At 36.8% G+C, this 24,704-nt stretch overlaps 2 protein-coding genes across 17 annotated transcripts; both read right to left on the bottom strand.

Annotated features, from left to right (window-relative positions):
• Positions 1-4,021: 4,021 nt before the first annotated feature.
• On the bottom strand, positions 4,022-17,983 carry LOC110864899 (ENHANCER OF AG-4 protein 2). Of its 16 annotated transcripts, none has more exons than XR_004860227.1 (15): positions 17,536-17,983; positions 16,830-16,906; positions 15,998-16,458; positions 14,641-15,865; positions 14,104-14,548; positions 11,838-11,946; positions 11,625-11,737; positions 11,342-11,529; positions 10,554-11,175; positions 10,078-10,480; positions 7,950-8,045; positions 7,796-7,848; positions 7,570-7,726; positions 6,052-6,427; positions 4,022-4,373 (listed from the first exon to the last, which is right to left on the bottom strand). XR_004860227.1 is itself a non-coding variant. In XM_022114060.2 (13 exons), the coding sequence occupies exons 1-12, from the start codon at positions 17,647-17,649 to the stop codon at positions 7,796-7,798; spliced, it is 3,906 nt and encodes a 1,301-aa protein (XP_021969752.1). In that variant the 5' UTR covers positions 17,650-17,983; the 3' UTR covers positions 7,398-7,726. The 16 variants fall into 16 exon arrangements, 4 of the variants coding, with proteins under 4 accessions (XP_021969752.1, XP_035830317.1, XP_035830316.1 ...); XR_004860226.1 differs by lacking the exon at positions 4,022-4,373 and adding an exon at positions 5,258-5,726; XR_004860228.1 differs by lacking the exon at positions 4,022-4,373 and adding an exon at positions 6,513-6,590 and having other exon boundaries at positions 5,970-6,427.
• A 1,873-nt stretch (positions 17,984-19,856) lies between these two features.
• Positions 19,857-23,062, bottom strand: LOC110864900 (ATP-dependent Clp protease proteolytic subunit 2, mitochondrial). The gene is made up of 3 exons (XM_022114066.2): positions 22,662-23,062; positions 20,316-20,736; positions 19,857-20,201 (listed from the first exon to the last, which is right to left on the bottom strand). Exons 1-2 carry the CDS (start codon positions 22,963-22,965, stop codon positions 20,324-20,326), a joined length of 717 nt encoding a protein of 238 aa, XP_021969758.1. The 5' UTR covers positions 22,966-23,062; the 3' UTR covers positions 19,857-20,201; positions 20,316-20,323.
• Positions 23,063-24,704: the final 1,642 nt, after the last annotated feature.

Below are 24,704 nucleotides of genomic sequence, written 5' to 3'. Positions count from 1 at the left end.
ACACATACCCTGGTTTAATTTCTCGAAAAATCAGAGTTGTGTCCGATTAAATTATTCGGGTGAACCATCAAAATAATATGATCTGAGAGTGATTACACGCCTCTCTAATGATCCGGTTTTCTGAAAATTCCCCAACACTTTCGCAATTTGCAATTTACACTAGTCAAAATATAAAAGCAGTTTACACATAAACTGCAGTTTGTGTTGTAACCATATGATCCAATTTAAATAGGTAAACGAATCAGTTTACGAACATATTAACTCATTTGACATTTTAGTTGTATGTCTTTGTTTTTGAGTTTTTTTTATTCTCTTTTTAACTATAGTTAAAACTAGCAATAAGACCCACGCGTGTTGCGGCCCGGGTACATCGCAAACGTCGAATGAATTAGTTCAAACGTTATGTGATGTGTTAACCATATGAAAGCACGCGTTTCGACATGTTGGTGCATCCGTCTGTCGACTTCGTCTTGAATCGAGTCTTGTATAGAAATAGGTAGGGCTCGGGAATCAAGAAATTGATATTTGTAGGTGATTCCGCTTGAAATGATCTCTTGTCATTTCAAGCGAAATCAAATCAATTGTGATTCCGCTCGAATGGTCCAGTTCTGATTTCGCTTGAATGTATTAGTTCTGATTCCGCTTGAACCGATCATGTCATGTTCAAGCGGAATAAGGTGTCCTATAAATAGGTGTAGTTAGAGCGAAATCAGTAGTAGAGTCTTCCGGTTTGCAACGAAGTGCTGCTGAAGTGTCGTCGTGATTGTAAAAGGCTTTTATATCAATAAAATCGACAAGTTAAAGTGAATACAGCTGAAATAACACCAGTACACTTGTTTCCGCCTCTTGTATTGGTGAATTACTCTTCTGATCGACTCGTTCGGGTCCGAATACGATCCTACACGACATATCTAATTGAACTCAATGTAACCTATATAAGCATTGCGATTAGATCAAAACATAACGTAAATCGAATTTATACCGTACAATAATAACGCATTATATGTGACTCGAGTCATACATAGAAAATGTAACGTGTATAACGGAAAAGCTGACACATATAATCAAAAGAGATTAATTAGATCTTTTGAAAAAGGGGAAAAAAGAAACCACAATTTGACTCCGCTCGGTTCGAAACAAAATTTACAAAACATTCATAAAATTAACCACGAAAACATATTATATTTGACCTTGCTCGTTTCCCAAAAAAGTTTACGACAAAACATACACCAACTCAAATTTATACCAAAACGCACAAAAAATATGCACGTAAAAATGTTTTTTTAAACGAAAACGTATTATATATGATCTGACTCATTTCCAGAAAAAGTTTACGTCAAAACAAAACGTATAGCAAATCGAATTTATCCCGACACGTATATAAAAATATGCACATAAAAAAAATTTCTTAGACTAAATTGCATAAATCAACCTTTATGTTATACCTAAGCTGCATTTTATACCTTTCACTATGAAATCGGCAAAAACCCAACCTTTATGTTCATGTTTTGTTACATTCTATAACTTTTACAACTAACGCCGTCCGAAAACTCAGTTAAGTTACCTCACATGCTTTGCATGTGAGGGCTTTTTAGTCATCTTACTTCTTTTAAAATTGGTTTTTATTTAGAATTAGCGGTAAACTTCAAATAAAGTATTGGTAAAAGAATTAATAGGTTAAATACGTTCGTAAAATCGTGCCAAGTAGCACTAATGTCACACCGCCAATGTCAGTGACCACCAACATCAGAAAAGCTCGAAAAAATAAAATTAAAAAAGTAAAAAATAACATTGAACGAAAAACCGACGTAAAATCGTTGAACCACGCACGCCCGTTGTGACGTGTTAATGCGAAGAAATTAGACATAAACGTAAAACGCAGAAGATAATAACTAAGTCGATCTAGGACCCGCACGTTGCGACGAACTTGTCAAACGGAAAAAAATACTGTCAAACGGGAAAAAACAGACGAAAAACGTTAAACCCCACACGCACGTTGCGGCGTGTTGACTCGCAGAATTTAGAACGAAGCGTAAAACGAAAAACTTGCGAGAGATGAAAAGTATGAGGGACCAAATTGAAAATAAAAAAGTATTGGGGTTAAATCGCAAAAGAGGAAAAACTTTGGATAAAAAGTTAAAAAGTCATTGGGGTTAAAATTCAAAGAATAAAACCTTTACGTTAATAGTGAAAATTGCATTTTTTTTAAACTACCCTAAGCCATAAATACAACCTCTTTAGGTAAAAAATTGTTGCAAATTTATAGTGTGGAAATATAATAAAATTATTTATAAAACCCACCTAACCCCCCCCCCCCCCTCCTATTTAAATCTCCGCATCTCTTTATCAAACTCCTCTATTGTTTATGGACCCCTAAAAATCCTTTACAATTGTCATGTACATAGCACAGCATATTTAAGAAGATTATTTGATGCTAAAGGGTGACAGCTAAAGTGATATTAAAATAACTATTTTATATAAAGGATATTAATATATTATATGTATATAACATGACACATCCAAAGTTCCCCTACCAAGCTACAAGAACTAACATTAAACAACAATCTTACATCTAATGTTGAAGAAACACCAAACTAATCAGGTAATTAGTTTGTGGTATGTATCTCGATAAATAAGGTTAATCTTCTTTGTCTTCTTCAAGCTATAATGATGATCTTTCTACAAAACACTAAACACCTCGTTAAGCTCGTTAAGAGGAGGGGAATGGGGGGGTTCTCCTCTTAACTACTCTCCAATGTGATAATAAGTATATGTTTTGAGGAATAAGTGTGTGATTAAAGGTGAGAGAGCTGAGAACAGAATGGTTAAACCTGTAGATGAATGCTCTTATTTATAGCCGGAGTAGTGTGGAAGGAGATGGCCTAATGGGCCTTGGGCCTTGGGCCTTGAGTCGACAACAAAGAATATCCGTCTTGTCTCCTCTGCAACAACCGTTAGTGCTTCTGGGTGAGGATGGAGTTGGCGCATGTTGAATGGATCCACGTGTCCTGACCGTTGTCCTTGTTGTCTCTCTGTAATCAGTGGCTGAGTGGAGATCGTGGAGCAGATGTCGGCGCACGCTAATTGGTGCCACGTAAGCGTCCTTGTGTACCTTCTTGTCTCCTGTACGATTGCTAATTGTGGAGCACGATCGGATACAGCCTGTTGGACGCTCATTGGTCCACTGCTCTGCCACTTGTACCTTTGGTACTTGTCCTAGGGTGACCTGCGCTTCTGTCCTCCGCGCGATCCCTGGGGGTAACCCATGTAGCCGGCGCAAGGTCCAGGAAGTGAGGGCTTCCACCCAAGGAGCTAAGTATGAAATCTGGTTTTGTATTTGCCTGGACACTGCGTGCGACCTAGGTTGCACCTGATTGATCGGCGCGTGGCTGGGAAAACTGCCAGATTAGTATAGTAGGAGTATGGTCCCGCACGCGTACTGATTGGTGAGCGCAGGTTTTTGAAACCATACCCCTCCACATGTAAAGCTACACTAATCAATCACCTCTAAAAGACAATTTAAAAAATAAAAAAGAATTATATCAAATATTAGAGAGTGGAAGAACAAAAATACTCATTTTTTACTCTTCTAACCCTCTAAAACAAAACGAAAAGTATCCATTAGTTCAAGTTGCGGCAAAGTCAGCAAGTCACACACCCTTATAAAATTTACTCCTATATATATTACACTAATTGAGAAGAACCTTTTTTATCAACAATGATCATATGAATCATTGTTAGTTCACATGTGAATTCAGAATGTTATGATCAGGTGGAAGTCTTGTGATATATGTCAAGAGTCGGATGTTATTATGTTTGTGGGCAACCCTTTGGATACCATATGAATATTTTGTTTAACTAAAAATTGTGGGCAACCCTTTGGATACCATATGAATATTTTGATTAACTAAAAATATTTTGTTTAACTAACGTAAATCTTTCTAATATATACAACACTTATCATTTATTTTCCAACTACTTATTTTGATATATCATACAAAAAAATCCGCTAATCTCACACTAGCAAGAATTGCTTGATGACAATCAATAAATGCAAATTATATCAACAGAGTAAGCCCTATAGCAAGTTTTATCTAATCTACTTCAAATTCTACACCATTGCCCACCGTGAGATCGAATACTCAACTTCATGAGAAACACCATTTTACACACCTTGATACCACATTACAAACGAATTCGACTTAATGCGGAGGAACACCTTCATGGGAAGTAACACTGTTTCACACACCTTATACCACATTACAAAGCAATCAAGGACGACAGATGATCTTGTGATTTGGGAATATTTAAAATTGTGTTGATGACTTTGTCTTCATCGTCGCTACCACATAGGCACCTCTCATTCACCACCCCTGAATGAGATTAAAAATTATTATCAAGAGTAAAATGCCAAAATCTTCCATGAGGTTTAGTCTTTTTTTTCATCTAAAATAACTTTTTTATGCATTTGAGTCATTTAGTTTTGCGTTTTATTACCATTTTCATCCTTGAGTTTGGCAATTTAATGCGACTTTCGTCCCTCGAAATTTGGCCATAATTAGGGGGTGTAAACGAGTCGAGCCAAGCCCGAGCTCGACCAGGCTCGAGCTCGGCTCGTTAGGTTTTTGTGAAGCTCGAGCTCGAGCTCGGTTCGAGCTTTCTTCTTTGAGCTCGAGCTCGGCTCGCGAGTAAAACCCAAAGCTCGAGCTCGGCTCGACTCGGCTCGAACTATTTTGAGAACAACCTTAAACGAGCTAAAAGCTCGGCTTGAACTCACTTCAATATCGCTTAAACGAGCCAAAGCTCGGCTCTAGCTCGACTCAATAATGTTATCATCATTATTAATATATTATATATAAAAAAATTAAAATTTTGTATGGGCTCGTTTAGGCTCGCGAGCCTAAACAAGCTTTGTATTTCAGGCTCGAGCTCGATAACAAAACGAGCTCTATTTCAGGCTCGAGCTCGGGCTCGTTAAGGCTCGGCTCGTTCGAGCTTTTAACCGAGCCGATCACGAGTAGCTCTCGAGCCTCTGGGCTTGTTTACACCCCTAGCCATAATTGATGAAAATGACAGGATTTCAAACCTTTTCAATGAAAATGGCATCTCAAGGACGAAAGTCACAAAAGTGGTCAAACATCAAGAACGAAAATAACATTCTACTCTATTATCCAACTTTATTTTAGTTATACTGAATCGAATGAAATTTGGCCTCTAAAATCAAATGCCTAATTAAATGAGAAAGGGCGTACACAACTTTGGTTAACGTACTTCATGAATTTATCCTTAAATATGTGTATTAATAAGTTTGATAAGTCCCAAAAGTTATATTTTCATACAGTTTCGATACGCAAAAGAAAAATGTCACGTGTCATGTGTCACGATTTTCCTGAATAGACATTCGAGGACTTAACATGGCATTATCATATGGCTTTAAGTCCGTATTAAATGAAAGTTGGTCTAATAAGGAAATTATCGGTGGTTACGAGAGTTAAGACCACATATCTCATGACTTCGAGAACTCCATCGATCATCATCTCAGAGAATAACTCGTCTAAATTCGGGTCCCAATGACTGGCCCACCAAATCTCCCTTGTTAGATCAGAATACGCCTATAACTTAGCAATGAATGTGGAGGCCTACTAGCAAGTAGTTGTCGGGGATTCACTGTGAAAGGCCTAAGAATCCAGATCTTGCCCATACAATGTTAAATGCACAACCGGTGTCTGAAATGTGTTCGGAGTACAATACCCAAAACTTTAAGTTAAAACGTGATTGGTTTGTAAGTTTTAAGTATAGGAGAACGTAAATAAAAAGTTGTGCATCATGCTTGTTTTAGGAGGTTAAGTTTGAGGAAAACAATGGTTTCTTTCTTCAAAACTACTATAATATTTGCCATCTCATGATCTTTCAAACGTATTTTCAAAATTACCATAGTAAAGTATACTGTAAACGATTATCAAACAAACTAACACGAAAGAAAATATATTAGATGGCGAGATTCTTACTTGGTAACACGAAAGGAAATATTTTAGATGGCGAAATTCTTACTTGGTTGTCTTTGATGCACTTTCTGAAGTAAAGAAATGGCTTTGCTCAGTCCATGACTACACAAGTTCACCCCTATGGCTAACATCACAAACTCCAGATTGTACCTCACTAATCTACATGCCAATCTTCACATTAACCTCATCAATACGCTTATTCAAGAACATGAGCAGTGGGTAGTAGTGGGTTGTCTACTTGACTTTGATATTTTTGACTTCACATCAACATTACTTATAACAAACTAGAACGCATGAATGACAACAGGCATGCACTGCAAAGAATCTCCCGGAACTCCTGCTACTAGCAAACAAATATTTTGAACCTCATTTATTGTACGCGGATTACAATTGACGTATTGCCAGGCAGAAGTTAAAAACAACTGAAAAAGACGAAAGAAAAGCATAAAGGAACAGGAAATTAAAAAAAAATACGGTGTACCGAGTGAAAAGCACGGTGAAAGTTACAAGAAATGTATCGTTTTCGAGCCACATAAACAGTTGCTTGCACATTTCCACGTACGTATGTATATTAACATTAAATATCTACACAACAAAAGGTTATAATAAGAGAGAGAGATCATACATTGAGTAATTCTAAAGAGGATTTCTATAAAAAGTCATGGCTAAAGAGGGGTGTATTTGTAAAAGTCATGGCTAAAGAGGGGTGTATTTGTAACATTTTGAATTTAAAAACGGGTAATTAATAGCCATTAAATAGTAAATACGAGTGAATTGTTGTATTACAATTGCAATCGTTATCTAACTTTATACATTTGTTTAGTATACTTGGTACTTTTTTTGCGTTTTTAGTTTTTAGAGCAATTATTTTATTTACAGATTATAATAAAAAAAAAAAATTGTACTGGTATTATTCGTAAAGATTACTCAACTTTAAGTTAGTTTAGTACTTGATATTTAGCGTTTTCTTTTTTGTTTTTGAGCGATGGCTTTAGTAACAGCTTTTAATAAAAAAAACTGTACCGGTATTTACGAAACCTCTAATATTATATGATATCAGTTGTAAAGGTACCTCTATTATATTATATTATAATTAACATGTTTTATACTTTGAAGCTAAATAACATTCATGTGAACAAAACCTCTTTGATATCGTTTATTACAGTTGACATTTAATATGGAAAAACAGATTATCTTTTAATATGGAAAAACAGCTTATCTTTAAAAAATTACAATAATCTCACAAAAGACCTTCAAAATGATGCAAATATCAGATATCATTGCGATTTATGTAAAGTGGTAAATAAAAATATTATAATGTAAAACAAAAAAAATATGGAAATATTCCAAAACCTAGAAGAATCAAAATATGCATAGGGAGATAAGAAAGGATTTTAAAAAAACACCATTAAAAGAGGTGTTATCCATTTCTATTTCAGTCATTTGAGCAGATCTGGCTAGGAGAAGTAATTCATTATGTTGTTACGATAAATGATCTCACGATTTTTCTAGTTTACATTATAGTTGAAAGAAGATGTGTATGAAATGAGTGATGCGGGCTTACAATCTGTTGTCTAGGAAGCATCTGCCAAGAGAAAACTACAATATACAATCCTGCAAACGCTCTCTTCACAACTCCATCAACAGGTATCAGATACCCAAAACAAAAAAATCACCAAATCTTCCAAAGCTCTATGACATATATCAACCAAAGTCACCACCTATATATTATAAAAATTAATACAAATTTTTAAAAAGTCAAAATCATGGTCCAGAGATGCTGAGCTTACTCAAGCTGGTCTCCAAGAATTATGGGATGGCATCATCAGTGAACCACTATGGCCTGAAAACGATAACTAGGAAGTTAGTCCAAGCCCACAAACCATGATTTGAGAGATTAAGAAGCAAGATAAAAAAGAAATACAAAAGCATTGCTTAGATCACCTGGAATTGGAGCTCCAGCTGGAACTATATTCTTACCTGCGGGTTGAAAACTAACATTATTGGTTGGTGGTCTCTCCATAGGTGGTCGAAAATAGCCTGCCATGGTAAAAACAAATTAGTCAATAAACCAAAGTGTATGCAAAAAACTTTCCAGAATATGATGATTATAAAGGTAAACAGCACTATATAAAGTAAGACTAAAGGTAAACCCCTTTGAAGACCATCTGCCCAGCGCAAGCTGCGTTTTACCTGCTTCCATAGGTTAGCAGGGTATTGGTGGGGTCCTAGAGGTTATCTGATAACATATTTTCATGGTTACTAAAAAACTTAAGTGTACAAGTAAAAGTAGCTACATCTGATTTCTTTAATCAATTAAATGCATACCCGTGTCTAGCTTAACATTCATATATCTAAAAGTTTTGATTGATCCTAATTTCCTATCTTTTTGTACTACAATATGGGGTATACAGATCCAGTAAATACACAGCTAATTTCTCTAAACCTCCATCAGAGGCTTATCTTTAACTTGCAAACAAATTCCACTTGATGTGGTTTATTCATGAGATAAGTTCAATTATTTTAGAAACTATGCCACATATGAGTGGTATTGTGTATCTAAGACATTTCGGTCCTATTTTGTAACTCGTCTATCCTAGAGGATATCTCTTGCCTGATGTTGGAACATCCCGTCCTAAATACATAAATTCATTTTTCTAGTTTAATGTACTCTGGACAGAAAAAAAAAACACACTTTCTTCTTCATTTATACAAATATATGTACCTTTAGACTTCCTTATAGCTTTAACTTTGGTTTGTCATTAATATCATTATTCATCACGCTTCAATTTTATTGAATCAATGTTCTAATATAAACATAAACTGTATCTTTCTATTGGATGATTTTCGAGGCCTCAAGTTGAACTTCTAAGCTTTGTAAAAAAACTTAAGTGTACAAGTAAAAGTACTTAAGCTTATTAATCCTTCACTCTAGTGAGTTTCCAAACAAACAAAAGCTTCAAATACAGAGGACCACCAATTAATAAAAAAGAGAAGAACAGCATCAGTTATAATATTGTCATCAGTCATCCTCAAGTTTAACGAGATCACTGTGAGATATGAATTATTAGAGTGTACAATTTATGGTTTAATGAGTTTACGTCGTGCCTTTTCCACGTAAGCATATATCTTAAGAAAGCTAATGTGCCCAGGAATGTACCAAATATTCCACATGCATTACAGTAATACACATCAACCTCATGTGAACAATAATAACTACAGCTGCTATCATAATTATCCTTCATCCACATAACTGCGGCTGTCACCCTCAACTTAAGTTGTATATGCAGCCCGTCTTACCCATCTTAGGAACTGTAAAATACATATTCAAATACCAACACTTCCTAATCCTATATAAGAGGCGTACACATTCTAGCAAACTGTGTACATAATCCCTATTACACAAACCCTAGGTGCTTCAAAGAGAAGCCCAAAATGCGTCAATCAAGCTGGGATGTTCTCTCAAGCAATAGTTGTCTATCTTCCATCATGTTATGCGTACCAAAATAATTTGCCACAGAAAATGAATGTAAGATCATTAGATGCAACTTCTTTTTTTATCTAATAATACTTGATCAACGTTTATAGCTTTGTGTGATACTTAGCCTTCTAGCTACCAAAACAGTTCCGTTAAAAAAACAAAACAAAAAGTGGTCATATTTTTGCCCTCTCGACACCCGACAGTTGTTCAAGTGTTCAACTCAACTTTCTACTTAAGCCCCCAATAGTGCCATGCCACACTTTTCATTGAAAATTCAGCTTAGCTGGTGAGCTCATTCGTTATATGCACTCTATATCATTTCCCTAAAATTGGTTTGCATGCTCATTGTTTTCCATATACTACTGTTTCAAATGCCTAAAAACACATAACGGATGCATGGCGCTTTAACTAACTACTTGTTTTGCCCTCTTTTAGACAAAATCAAAACCAAAACATTAAGCATATCCAACACTGAACATCAATTAAAACATGTCCAGGATACCTGGTGCAGATGTTATTAAACATCAATGCTGACGTTCATGCATTTAAAAACATAATTTCCAAAGACACTGTAAAAGTAAACTTCCATACCTTCCTGAACAAAAGGAGGACCCGTGGATAGCTGAGTCCTCCCATTACTCGTCCATGCACCGCGCTGACTTTCAGCGCCAAACTCATTTGAAGGTGGCCTCCATTGTTCATCAGCACCATATCGCCTCGGGCCATCAGGAGGTTTTGTTAATCCATACCTAGGCGGGTATGGATGCTGTAGCATTGCCGGATTAGGATATTGATATTGACTAGCAGGATTCTGAGTAAGCATTGGAGGTTGGAATGTTCTTGCAGGCAAAGATACATTTCCGTTTTGGAACTGCTGAGTACCAAAACCCGAAGGTTCGCGTACAGCTGGCATAAAAGACGATGGTTGCTGAGGAAACATTTCACCTCTGACAGCAGCCTCAACATGAGCACCAAGACGAGAGTTCAAAGGTACCTGAACAAGTTGATTCTCAGACATATAGTAATATTCAATGTAATACAATATCATGAAAGCAATATTCGAGTATTACATTGGATGACATAGGTTGCACTGATGCTTGAGGAAACGGCACCTGTGATGGACCTGCAATAAGAGGATATGTTTGTGATGGGGCCGGGGGTAGAGACGGAGGAGGTGGAGGTGGCGGTGGAGGTGACGGAGTTGATGGAGGTGGTGGAGCCATGGGTGGTGACAGAGGTGGTGGAGCCATGGGTGGTGACAGAGGTGGTGGTGGTGAAGAAGGCAAGGGGGGAGTGGGCGGGGGAGAATCAGGCGGCAGTGGCGGTGAGCCCTCACGAAGAGGGGACGCTTCATTGGAATTATTTAATGCTGTATCCATTGACCTATTGGAGCCATCATCCTCTTGAACAGCCTTATAGGAAGAACCGCCGCCTGTCAAGAATTTTTCATCCTTTGGATGTCCACATACATCTTCCATTTCAAGTTCACCATCCACATCCTCCAAGATGCAGTGGCGTCTTTCAATTGAAGTTCCAGAACATGTTTCAAGTTCTCCTGTGGCCGTGTTTACCTCTAGTATTGATTTACCGCTTCCTTCTTTATGTGAAAAGTTGAGAATATCATCATCATCTTCTTCTTCTTCAAAGACATTAGCTGACAAAAATCCAGGCAATTGAAACGTTGCATTGCTGAAAAATAGCACAAAAGAATAACTTATAAATCTTAGCATAAGTTTCACTCTTAAAAAAAATAACACACAATACACTATGTTTCCATGAAGTGTGAACCTCATATTTAGATTGAAATAATGTTAATTTGCTTCCTAACAAAAATTAGTGAGAGAACTAAAGATACCTCCCATATTCATCAACAAGCATGCCCTCCATCTCTCTTATAGGATCATCGACAGCCCGTTCAGAACGAGATGGACGCTTGGAGGATAAAGCAGCAGAAGTATCATCATTCGAAGACCCAATGTTCTCTATATGGCTCCGAAGTAGAGTATCAGGTAAAATTTTCCTCTCAAGCCACAACTTTAGAACCTAAATATTGATCACAGCTCAAAATCTGTTAAAACTAGAAAAAGGAAAATATAAACCAACTTATAATCTGAAAGAAAGGAGTAACCAGTAACCACCTTTAGACATTGACGACGATTCTCACGAGCATTAGCACCTGGTGGAGCAGCAGCTCCTAAAATACGAGGCAATGCTTCCTGAACAGTAGGGATATAAGAGGCTCCAGCAATGCCTGAATGCATTAAATTTAGTAAATTCCAATATCAAAATCGAAAATTCCAATATATCAAAAACGATAAAGAATAAGTAATGTATGCAATTAATATATTTACCTTCCTTTGAATGAGAGCACTGTGTAATGGAATCCACCAGAAAGAAAAGATCCACTCTTCGATGCAAGCTAGATTCATTTTCCAACTTCCTGGTAAGAAGCTCCACAACCTGCAGAAGAAGAGGATCATGCACAAATGCACAATATGTAACTTCAACCTATTAAAAATCATCTTAATACATGGTATATCCTTATGTAGACCGAAACATCAACCCAAGTACACGACCACAATCAAATGGTAACCTATATACTACTTTCCAACAGGAGATCAAATGTTAATCCAATTTCTTATATGCTGAAACATAGATTCCAATAAACAGAAGTCTTCCCTAATTATAATGTTAAAAGCATACAATAAGTAGAATATCTAAGCCACTGAAACCCAAAAGAGGTAACAGTTATAGCTTATAGGCTCAAAGAGACCATCTAAAAACTTAATCGACATAAAGCCTCCAACCATCCACCTAGGACCCACAATGTAATCGCCACAAAAACATCTAATGATTTATAACCCTGCTCAACACAACCAATGAGAAGAAGCGCTCAAGTAAAAGAATATGAGGACTGTTTGGAAAAAGCAATGTTCTAATAGATGTATAGAACATGTCATAACACCAAAAATTGTAGACATAAGCTTCCAAATAAGCCACACAACGTGCAATGAGAGCAGGTTATTGAGCATAGCTTAAAAAATGTAAGAATAGTAACTAAAGTGTTGGAAATCAACCAGATTTCAAGCCCCGAAATGAAAATGATACAATTATCTTACATTCAACATCTGATGGAGTTACACAATTGAGGTAGATAAAATATGTGTAACGTGGTGGTTCTTGGTCAGTTGATCTAGATAAAGCATAGTGATAAACTGCCAAGATGATGTGGTGTGCTCTTAAACAACTTTATAATATACATGAACGATTAAAGTTTTTAAGACCGGATACTACTGAGTGTAAATATAATATGATGCCAAGATGAGTTTTCCCAACTTATATTGGACCACAACACGTGTCTACTACGGGTGCTTTTTTGGGTTATCAATGAGCTAGTTAATGACATCAAAAGTCACATAGCCAAATGCATATTTTCACACACACTGTTTTGTGATTTCCTTTAAAGAGACTAGATGAAGTTTAAATGTTAAGTTGGAGATACTGAGAGATGTTTTACGATTTGGTTCTCACCCCGTTCATCGAAGTATATAAGCATACAATAACCCAAAACATCCTAACATCTCACAATAGGTCTCTCACTCTCTCCAAGCTCTTACATTTTAGTCCTCACTCTTCGAATCATAGCATTTTGTGCCCACCCCTTGACAATAAGTTGGCTAAAGAACCATTGCAAGACGCAGCTGACAACTTTCTATAACTCAAACTTTGTTACGACTTACGAATAAGATAGTCAAAGGGTTAAAAATGTAATATTGCTAGTAAAGTCAAGTATGTAAAGGTGTTGATTGTAGAGGGACCAGAATAGTAAATGTCTAGTTAGTTAGTTGTTAGAAGGTAGTTGTTAGTTAGAGGGTATAATAACAGATGTAACTGTAATAGCTGGTCAGCTTGATGATAATGAAACCTTCTTTTTCCCTCTAGATTCTCTTCGTTCTTATCAAACTTCCTACCATAGCTGTCAATACAAATAGCAGACGAGAACGACAAGCCACCTATACGATATGTAGTGATAGCGATGAAATAGCGGGTGCTATTTCATGTTTAGCGATACACCAGAAGAAAATTTTAGAAATATTTTACATGTGTACTTCAAAAAATATCCGTTAAACATGGAAGAAATACGCTTCTTTTTTCAAATCTCTATCTATATTTATAAATATAAAAGAAAACTAAATCCGTTGTTTAGGCGCTAACCATCATATACGTTATTCGCTATAGAGCGCTATGCTCGCTATTAACAACTAGGCTTCCTACCAAAACAAAAAGCAATGTCTTGTTTGTAGGCCTCTACCAGTAAAATGAAATTAAGCAGTTTAAGCGATCCAAAACTGCATCACCAGACTATTAGCACTAGAGTCTAAAAAATAGTGCAACCATCGACAGTGGCGGAGCTTGAACAAACTCAGCGGGGCCGGGACTCTTAAAATCCAAACGGTGGGCCGGACTCTTAAAAAAAATCCAATAACTTACACTACAAAAATATTTTTTTCGGAAATTTTCGGTAAAATTAACACTACGACCGACAAGTCGGTGGGGATCGTTGGCTTCCTGATATATGCATTAACACAAAAATATAAAAGTAATGAGCTTTCCTACCTCGCTGGCAATACCATGCTTTGCACAGTCAATTGCATGTCGTGTTGCCCGCCCGATGCTTTCTTTTGTTCTTGATAAAGTTTCTATCATTCCTTCAAAAGCATCACGCGCAACAGCCGCCTCAGTTCCACCACTAAGAGATCCACCTGCAGGGCGGTGTCCTGAACTGGTCCTTCTCTCCTCAAATTCTGCAGGATCAGGCTGATCATCTGTTTGAGCTGTAACTCCAGTACCCACTGAAGTTGGCCTTACAGTAGCAACAGGGCCAGGACTCCTTCCAGTTATTTCAGTGTGTAACAAGTTAAGACTTTCATGGACAACATTGTATGATTGAGCTTGTTTTCTTTTTGCCTGAGCAACTGCAATCAGCTGCCTCATTGACTTATTCGAATCAGCATTTCCAGAATCAGCCAATGAGGTTGTCCGCTCCACTCGAAATTCTGACCTGTATCAGCCAGAGGAATAACTTTAGCAGCAGAAAAGGTTTGTGAGTACACAGTTTCCTAAAAGCAACAATAAAATCGTATTATGTCACACCTTTCACTAGAAAACAAGTTGCTGTCACTCGGTTTCCTCAATACATGTGCAGAATCAGTAGCCCGTGAACTTGATTTTGGAGTCGTCTTTGAAGCAACTTTCTGCTTCTCCCCAGTAATAACAGCCCTACTTCTCTCGTTAACTGCATTATTTTTCAAATGATGCCCAGAGTCATAAACCCCAATTGAAGCCTTAGACGACCCTGATTGACCCTTCTTTTGTAATACATTACCAGAAACTTTGCCTAAAGATTTATTCACTTTGGAAGCATCAAACGGAGACTTGACGGGGGAGACAAACTTCTTTAAACTCTCGTCAGAGAATTTATTGTCAGGTTCTGCTTTCGCAGGAGTATGACACAACTTCTCTTCAGTTACTTCTGTATTATCCTGCTGAGAATTGACCACAGATTCTTTCACATGCACGGTTTTTCTCAAACTAGGGGAATCATGAATAGCTTCAGTCACAACAGCAACCTCTTCATTAGAGGTTGAAGTGTGTAATACTTTGTCAACTGCTTCAGATGACCTTCCATGCACGGGAGTCTTGGGCTCATCTTCATCATCATCACAAATACGAACAGCTCTCCTCTTCACAGGCGCACGACTAGTGTTTTCCCCCTTTTTAGGTGTAATAGAGCTTTCAGTTGTTCTATTTTCAGACATTGAAGTTGGGCTAGACACGTCCTCGAGTACCACACGACGGCGTTTTGTAGGTGGGACAACATCTCCATCACCAACAACTCCAGAACCAGAACCATTTGCAAGCCCCTTGGATGACAAGCGGTTTTTTGTTTTCAAACTCGGCGTTGACTTTCTGACTTCTTCATTTTTCATGTATGTTTGGGACTTCTTGGGGGTGTCATCGGAGAACTTAGACTTTTTTGTAGGATGCAATACTCCATTATTATAAGTTTTATCTATCACAAGTTTCTTTGTTTTCTTAATATTGTCCCCAGATTCTTGGTTTGACACACCCACAATAGCTCCATTCTTGCTCACATGTGAGGTATTACTTCGTGTCCCATCCTTCATGTTCTCAGTTGCACTGAATTTAGTATGAGTAGTATGACTGGTCGGAAATGCAGAACTTACACCTTCTGGGCTATTAATTTGGTTTATTCCATCAACACCATCATGGTTGTTCTTTGAAGCTTTTGCAATCTTCTTGGAATTCTGCCCATTTGTCTCTACCTTCGTCTCGGTCTTGGAAGTTGTACCTTGACCTAAAGCATACAAAACTAGCCAATCAAGCATACCACTATAATTAAATCATGGCAGCCAAGCAAGCACCAAAGCCCTCTACATAACAAACTATTAATTTACAAAATACTAATAAAAATAATAATAAGTTGTACCCGCGCCAGAAGTAGATATACTCTCCACATTAGGTAATGTTATATCATCATTGCAAAGTTCAGCTTGTTTTTTGGTGGAACATGTTGAAGGACGATCATTAACAAGAGGTGAGATGTTAGGGACTAGATCCTCATATTCCATTTCCCTGTGTGTATGAGAGCACCGTTCTAATCCAAGACCGTGACTTAGAATATCATTAGGAGATGTTTCACCGCTGGGTCCATCCGTAGTCATCCCATCATCCACTGTCTCTATCATATTAGCATCCGGCTGAGACGTTTGTCCATCTTTACCATCTTTTGAAGAATCTGAACTCTTATTCTCCAGCTCTTCAAATATGTCACAAATCTCCTTCACAGCTTGAGAAAAGTATTTAACTGTCTTCCCTTTACATCTATTCAGCAATTTGTCTTTTGTTTCCCTAGTAAACGGCTGAATATCAACTGGAGCTACAAAAGCACTGCAATTTGATATATAAAGGAAACAAAACAATTGTAAGTAAAAAAAAACTAATAATGAACTGTTTTTAGTAATTTCATCCAACCTGCAAATAATAAACTAGCAATAGCATATCCTACTCCCATACATATTGTTCTAACGCATAAAGCTCTATGTATAATGAGCTATGCTTTTCAGACATTTTAATAGCATAACTGTCAACATGTTTTAAACACCTAGTCGTCCATTACATCGCCATTTATCAAAAACAGCATGGATAAATGGCACTCGGCATACCTCGTCACAAGAGTAATTTTTTTTTCCGGTTGGTAAGCAAAACAAGATAGTAAAGTTACATAACTAGATCAACCTTTACAGGTAACAGGAACTTACATTTCTTCTGTACCAAAGAAATGTACAAAATACTTCCTAGGATCAGGAGTTCGTTGCCAATCTTCAGGTCTGCTGATCTGCATAAATAAGATTGAAACACGCAAACAGACGGCTTTAAGAAACCTGCTACAGCAGTTTATCTTTACACCATGTGAAAACTGATACATAATGTAACCTGTACAACTTGAAGCATAAGCCCCAATAAGATACATTAACCTTCTCACACTTCCATTTCATAAAAGAGTATCAACATTGTACATTATTGGAATCAAGATACACATCATTAGGATCAAGAGGCAAATCAAATAAACATCCTAAATAAAAATGTCTACATGTTCTAAGTTCTAACCACATCCGACATTTTAACCAACTAATCAAGTACAAAAGCTGATGAAAAAATTAAAGCCACTACATATACCAGAGCCTATGACGAGTTATACTTATCGAAGCGATCGACATAACGCAACTAACCAAACGAAGCTAATCACCAAAATACAAGTTGGAAGTACACCACCGGCCACATCCTACGAGATTATTAACAAATAAACCAATTCAAGTGTTTCATTAGCAAGATTAAATTCAACAAAACTAGGTTAAATTCAAGATACGAAATCTAAGTATCAAACTAACAGAAACAAGAACACATGAAACTGAATCGAATAACGGCACAATGCATCATAAAAAGCATGAATATTATTGACCTAACCTTGGCAGGCCATGCAGGAAAACCCTTGACCTTGGCAAGAACAAGATCGCCCAAATTTAACTTATTATTCGCCTTGACTCCTTTTGCTCCGCCACGTTTCCGCGTAGGAGCCATAGGGCATCGTCTTCGGTATCAAAACCCTAAGAAAAGGATACGGAAAGGAAACACACGCGACGGTTGTCGAATGAGTGATCGGAAACCTAACGAGTCGATTCGAATCGGAAACCCTAGATGAGCGATGGTGGTTGGAAGAGGGCCGGCGACGGTGGAAAGTACGGTGGTTGAACCGGCTGTTGTGCGTGTGTGTTTGGGGAGATTCCGTTAGCCGGAAGATGGGGATTTTGTTGAGGCGGTGGATGAAAGTGGGGGTGGGGGTGTGTGGTGGTGGAGAGTATTTTTGCAAAGTAAAATACCTGGCGTACCCGAATAATAATATTATATCACTAAAATGGTAAATACGTGTGTGTGCACGAAATTACTAAATTCATACAAACTATAAGTCCAGTGTTTTAACAATCGACAAACGTTAGTCGGTCGGTAAAGTATCGACTAACGATTAATTGGAATTAATAAGAATTAATATGTCACATGTTTTAACCCCTTATTGACCCATTTTTTGCTAATTTGAGTGAATTTATAAGGTATAGTCGAAATTTGACCGGATTCTGGTCAGAATTTGGTAATAGGACCACCGTTGACCATCTAACGATTAATCTGTCATTAATTGATGAATCTCTGATTAGTGATTAATCGAGGTCTAGGCGGGATTTTTACAACAATGAGTATAATATATTAAAAATATTATGTTTTTTATAAGGAGGGTATTTTTTATGTGTACATGTTATCGGATTCGGGACTTAAAATATGAGTAAGGGGCTTAAGAGGCTCTTAATGGTTCAGACATCTTACTGGTTCAGTACTTAATGATTCAGACTGTTTGTTTCACGAGCAGATGTCTAAATGGTTCAAATATTTGCCTCTGAATGGTTAAACATTATATAGAGTCTGAATGGTTAAGACATCTAATTTGAATTGGTCAGACATTTTCCTCTGAACGGTTAAGCATTATACAAGTTCTTAATGGTTCAGACCTCTCACTGGTTCAGCACTTATCTTACTGGTTCAGCACTTGACCATTCAGATATTGCCAAACAACCCCTAAATTTAGTAGGTAAGTTGTTATATACATATGTGTTGGATTTAATATTATATGTATTCTGATTGGATTTTTATGATAGGCTGAAGGACAGTTGATTACTCTAGGGAACTTTTAGCAAGGATGTGCTAGTGTGATAAAAGTTATGACTTCACTTGATAAAGGCATTGTGAATTGCATCAATTAAGTCATGATGTTTGCTAATTTGTAATGTATGCTTGTGTATATGTGTGAATCTTGTTTCTTACCATAAAGGTGCTTGTGCTTAGTCTTGTAAAATCATGAATTTGGATCTAGAAACATGAATTACTCTTGCTAGTTGTGTGATCAAGAAACCACGTAAGGGGAAAGCATGATCCCCTAGGATATGTAGTAGTAGTTGTGGAAATCAAGTCAAAACACTTGGATACATAATGTAGTTTTTAAAGCATTTTGTCAACTTATGGTGAATGCATACATGTCTAAGCATGAATCACATGCTTTGGTGATGATAAAAACAATAGCATGATAGTTTTGTGTCACTTAAAAACTATTTATATGTTCATATTTAAGTCTCCTAGAGACTCAAATCAACCAAATGGATTAAAACAACATTAGAGAAAAATCAACAAAAGGCTAATGGTCAATGTCACACAGATCCATCGTGGATTGATTGCCAATCGTCTCAAGTACAATCCAAAAACAGAATACAACAAGTCAACAACAAACAATGGCCCACGGTTGATGGCACATATCAACCTTGCATGTTGACAACATTTCAATAATGAAACAAGACAGAATTCAAGTCGATTTTAACAATGATGTGAAGACATCCAATTTCTAAAATTGGTTGCTTTTTGTTTTTGGTGCGTTTTTATATTATCAAATACTAAAGAAATTTTTTATTCAGTGTGATTTTTTTTAGTATAAACAAAAAAGTATACATAGTTAAGTAATATATACAATAGTTGATGCCCTCTTTATACATCATCTCTCTCAGAAGAAAGCTTGTTTAATACAAAACTAATTTTAAACACAGCATTTTTACATTGATACATAACGACTGTATAGCCGCGTAACCACTATATGTGGCAGCAACACTATGATTATCACGGTTCTCTACATACATTTGGTTATGTATCAAACGAACGTTACACAAATAAAAAGATAATTTTACAATCATTCATGTATAAATATATTACTTTAAAACTTTAGAGCGTTATGCAAGGTCAGTATGGCAAGAAATTCAAGGTCGATATATGCCAAGAAATTCAATAGAAAGCCGAAATTGTAATCGGCGGATCTAAAAATCTCATCAGAGTTCATCATGGCTCAAAAGCAAATCGAAACAATATCATAAAATCACCAAGAAACTTTGAGACTATCTGAAAAACATAACTTACTGAGAATGGCAAGAAAAAAGCACTGAGTCATTTAAAAGTTGACCAAATCGGCATAAGTCGAAGGCATATAATTGACTTTTGTCCTTAATTGAATCTGCAGTGTCAAAGTCCTTTTTTGCCAAATACACCTGCACCACATCAACAAATCTCAATTCTCAAATTAAAGATCAAAAGGAGCTATTTTTTATAATATTATAAAAAGTCAAACACGCACACAAGAAGGGTAGATATGGAATTATTACATTAAATACTACTCTTTCCCCTTTCCATCAGTTCCAACAGCATCAGTCACCAACGTTATCGGTCTCTCATCCATAACTTCATCTATGATCCCAAACTCCTTAGCTTCTTCCGGAGTCATAAAATAATCTCGATCCATATTCTTTTGAATCACGTCAATGTTTTGTCCGGTATGCTTTGCGTATAACGCATTTAACGAATCCCAAACACGAACAATTTGCTTAGTGTGAATAGATATATCTTTAGCTTGCCCACTGTATCCACCCGAGGGTTGATGGATCATAATAGTGGCATTAGGAAGAGCTCGTCGTTCCCCTTTTGCACCAGCAGCCAATAGGAGAGAACCCATTGAAGCAGCTTGACCCATGCATATGGTATTGACTGGAGAGCGTATATACTGCATTGTATCATATATCGCAAGACCTACAAAAAAAAAATTAAATAAAAAAATTCTGTAAATAGTGACACATATTAAACACCTCCCTCTATTTCATTATTATTTATCAATGATTTTTCTTGTGCAAAACATATTAAACAAGTAGCCCTGTCATCGTTTTCATGCGAAAATCACTGGAAATATAGATTTTCACATAATTGGATTTGAAATAAACATAAATTTAAGAAATCTATGATCAATGAGTCAGAATTAAAATAAACACATGCCTCCTATCCTTTTCTACCTCTCCTATCATCCTTATCTCAATATAAATTCCCTCATCTGATAGCTGTTAAAACCATCATATTGCAATCTATTATATAACTGTCCCAACTCTCAACTGATATAACAAGCTCAAAAGAATACATCATCAACGAGTCGAAAGAGGTAAGCTTTAGCTCATGTAGCTCCACTTCTTTCTTTTCTTAAACATTTCAAGCCACATGCCCACCTTTTTATCCATCTTTGCAAATCCTAAGTTGTGTACACTTCCAATGGACCTCATACACACTTCCACCCAGAAAAATATCTATCACTGACTTCCCATACCAAATGACTTTCATTCATAGTTGTTATTTGTTAATGGAGAATAGCGACAAATAGCGATAAGGTACCTATATGCTACATAGCAAATAGCGATAAATAGTGGGCGGCTATTTTATAAATAGCGATGCACTAGAAAACAAAAATTATATGTATATTATATCAAAATACCCTGGTAAATATGCTATTTCACACGTATATTTAACATAAACCTAAAATACAGCTATTTTATAGCTATATTTAATTGCTATTTATATTAGAAAAACAAAAAAAAAATAAGTGTCGCTATTCCGGCTTTCCATCACTACAACCCTAATAGCGACACTAGACCTATCCGTTACGCAGCGCGCTATAGCGATCGCTATTGACAACATTTTTATCAAGTTTCAAGTAAACCACATTAATATTTTTTATATCCATCAATCTAAAACACACTAAGTATATCAATACTGCTTTGGAGCCATGTAAACGAACCGAACGTTCAGCGAACAGTTCGTGAACCGTTCGGCGTGAAGTTCGTTTATGTTCGTTCGATAAGCTTAATGAACGAACACGAACAAAAAATTTCGTTCGATAAGCTTAACGAACGAACACAAACAAAGGTCTCGTTCGTTTGACTGCGTTCGTGAACGTTCGGTAATATGTTCGTTTATGTTCGTTCGTTTATGTCCGTTCGTGTTCGGTTTTTTATGTTTATTTTTCTAAAACTTTTAATGTTTTATTAATTTTTTACTTTCCCCCATATGTATTTCTCTCTCTGGCCCTCTCCTTCTTTGATATCACGGTCCTTTCATTCAGCCTATCTCCAATCAATTGAACCCAATATCATCCATCCCTTCAATCTTTAAATGGTTATATTTAACTACTTTCTTTGTGTACAATGTTTAAGATTAACGGTGCCTTTTTTAATTTCAAAATTAAAGTTCATTTGTGTTCGTCTGTGTTCGTTTGCGTTCGTGGTTAGTGTTCACGAACTGTTCGCGAACAACCAAAATTCCCTAACGAACGAACACGAACACAAACTTCTGTTCGTCATGTGTTCGCGAACAGTTCACGAACATCCAAATTTCCTTAACGAACGAACACGAACATAGCATCCAAAGCACCAAACTTGCAAACAGTCTTTGCATATTGGAACCAACGTTGATCAAATTATTGCAACCTAAAGTAACATTAATCAATTCCAAACATATAAAATCAAATTCTATCACCAACTATCTAATTACATACAAGCTATATATAATCTACCCATTTGTCAACAAAATTTTAAATTCTTTCTTACCCACTTCACAAACAATCCAATTAACCCAAAACAAAACTCCAATTATTAAAAAAAAAAAAAAAAAAAAAAAAAAGTGAAACAAAGAACCTGCAGTAACAGCTCCACCAGGAGAATTAATATAAAGATTAATGGGTTTTGATGGGTTTTCAGATTCAAGAAACAGAAGCTGAGCAACGACAACGTGTGCAGTATCATCGGCAATGGGTCCGTTGATGCATATGATTCGCTCTTTCAGGAGGCGTGAGAAGATGTCGTAGGCTCTCTCTCCTCGTGATGAGTGCTCAATCACCATGGGTATTAGGCTGTATGAACTCCGTTGACTCGCCATAGTTCGGGTTTTTGGTAGCCCGCTCCATAGCTTGCTCAAATTGCGAGTGATTACACTCGGCATTGCTGCGATTGATCGAATGGAATTGGGGAAAATGTGGGGTTTTTTTTTCTAGGGGTTGTGAATGGGGATCGGTTTTTAGGGGTGCAAAATCAGTTTTTGTTGAATTTAGGGGCAAAATGTAACTTTTAGGGCATTCACATCCAATCCACTAAAAATATACATACATTCCACTAAAAAACAACATATATTTCTACTAAAAACAAATACTTTTTCTCACTCATTTTCAATATATATTACATTTTCTCTCTCCTCCACTCACAACCACTTTCAATATATATTAAAAAAGTATAGGGGTGAACAGTGTCCCCCAAATATACAGATGAACAGTAACATTTTCTCTCTCCTCCACTCACAACCACTTTTTATACTTCTTATATTTTAAAAACCCCCACACAGATTTTGGTGGTTTGGATGAGAATGTTGGGCACTCCCCTAAGAGGGGAGTCCCCTCTCTTACGCCCCACCAATCCTCTTGTGCCACGTAAACTCCCCTCTTAAACTCCCCTAACACCCTAAATTGATGGCGGCACTCCCCTCATAGGTGACTCGGTTTTTTAATTTTTTTTTTTGTTTTTTTATTTGTTGAAAATATACATGTTTATAAAAAAATATTAATAAAAATTAAATAAAATTTAACAAAAGACATTTTAAAGTAGAAAATAAAAATAAAAATTAAATTCAAACTAGAAAATAAAAATTAAATTCAAACTAGAAAATTAAAATCACATTCAAACTAGAAAATAAAAATTACATTAAAACTAGAAAATTAAAATTTTAGAAATCGCATGGCCACCCGTACTTGTTAGCGATTTCGCGTTTTCGGGCGAGGATGAACGGCAACATATTTGGCGGAGCATCGTCGTGCGGCTTGAGGAATGTTTTCATATCTCGATCGTAATTGTAGTTTTTCATCGTCTCGCGTTGTTCCGATATGAGCTCGCGAGCCTCCGACTCTCTTTTTTTCCTCAATTCGATCGCCTCCAATTCCATCGCTTGCTTCGCTTCTTTCATGGCGGTGTACTCTTTGAATTGTGCCGCCAACTCGGCCGAGCTTCCCTCGGACGATGTCGCTTGACGCTTGTCTCGCCGTTGTGGTCTTTGTGGCGAGGGGTCTTCGTTCATATCCGGTATCGAAGCGTCCACGTCAACGGGCTTTCTTTTATGTGCTGAACCTTCACCTTCCTCACCCAACAATGGGACTTGGGCCCATTTCTCGTGTTTTCGAACGACCTCCCACGCCTCGACATGTTGAAAACCGTTCGGATATCTATCTTTAAATTCTTTTAAGGAGACTTTCATCACGTCGAGATCCTTACATCCGCTTCCTCGTGTGCGATCCAACATATTATAAAATAATAAGTGTTAAAAAAATATGAACTTAGTAAAGAAAATTAAAAAATATACAATGTTAAAAAAATATAATTTTTACCGCTTGTTGGTATAGGCCGTTGAAAAAGTTTATTTTCGTCATCATCGGGTTCCATTTAGACCGTACTTGATGAACGGTCCGGTTACTTCCACCGACGGTGGCGTTAAAATGATCTAAAATCTTACGCCAAAAACTATCGTGGTTTTGTTGATTGCCCTTCTTTTTGTTGGTAGAGCAATGTACCCACGCCTTTGCCAACGCCTCTTCATCGACCTTTGTCCAATTTTGGCTCTTCGTTTTTCCCTTTTTATCCCGAGCGTCATCTTCTTCGTTGCCCGCGTCTTCATCCACATTATATTCATCTTCCTCG

The sequence above is a fragment of the Helianthus annuus genome, chromosome 6 (genome assembly GCF_002127325.2).
Source record: "Helianthus annuus cultivar XRQ/B chromosome 6, HanXRQr2.0-SUNRISE, whole genome shotgun sequence".
NCBI classification, from domain to species: domain Eukaryota; kingdom Viridiplantae; phylum Streptophyta; class Magnoliopsida; order Asterales; family Asteraceae; genus Helianthus; species Helianthus annuus.
This window is presented reverse-complemented; position numbering and strand designations above follow the sequence as displayed.

Coding starts and splice junctions, on each gene's coding strand:
- LOC110864899 (XM_022114060.2), bottom strand. CDS start 17,649: ATGGCTCCTACGCGGAAACGTGGCGGAGCAAAAGGAGTCAAGGCGAAT. Junction 16,907..17,535: donor TTCCTGCATGGCCTGCCAAG/GTTAGGTCAATA, acceptor TTATTTATGCAG/ATCAGCAGACCTGAAGATTG. Junction 11,947..14,103: donor AGCATGGTATTGCCAGCGAG/GTAGGAAAGCTC, acceptor CTTCTTCTGCAG/GTTGTGGAGCTTCTTACCAG.
- LOC110864900 (XM_022114066.2), bottom strand. CDS start 22,965: ATGCCGAGTGTAATCACTCGCAATTTGAGCAAGCTATGGAGCGGGCTA. Junction 20,737..22,661: donor TGGTGGAGCTGTTACTGCAG/GTTCTTTGTTTC, acceptor TTTTTTTTGTAG/GTCTTGCGATATATGATACA.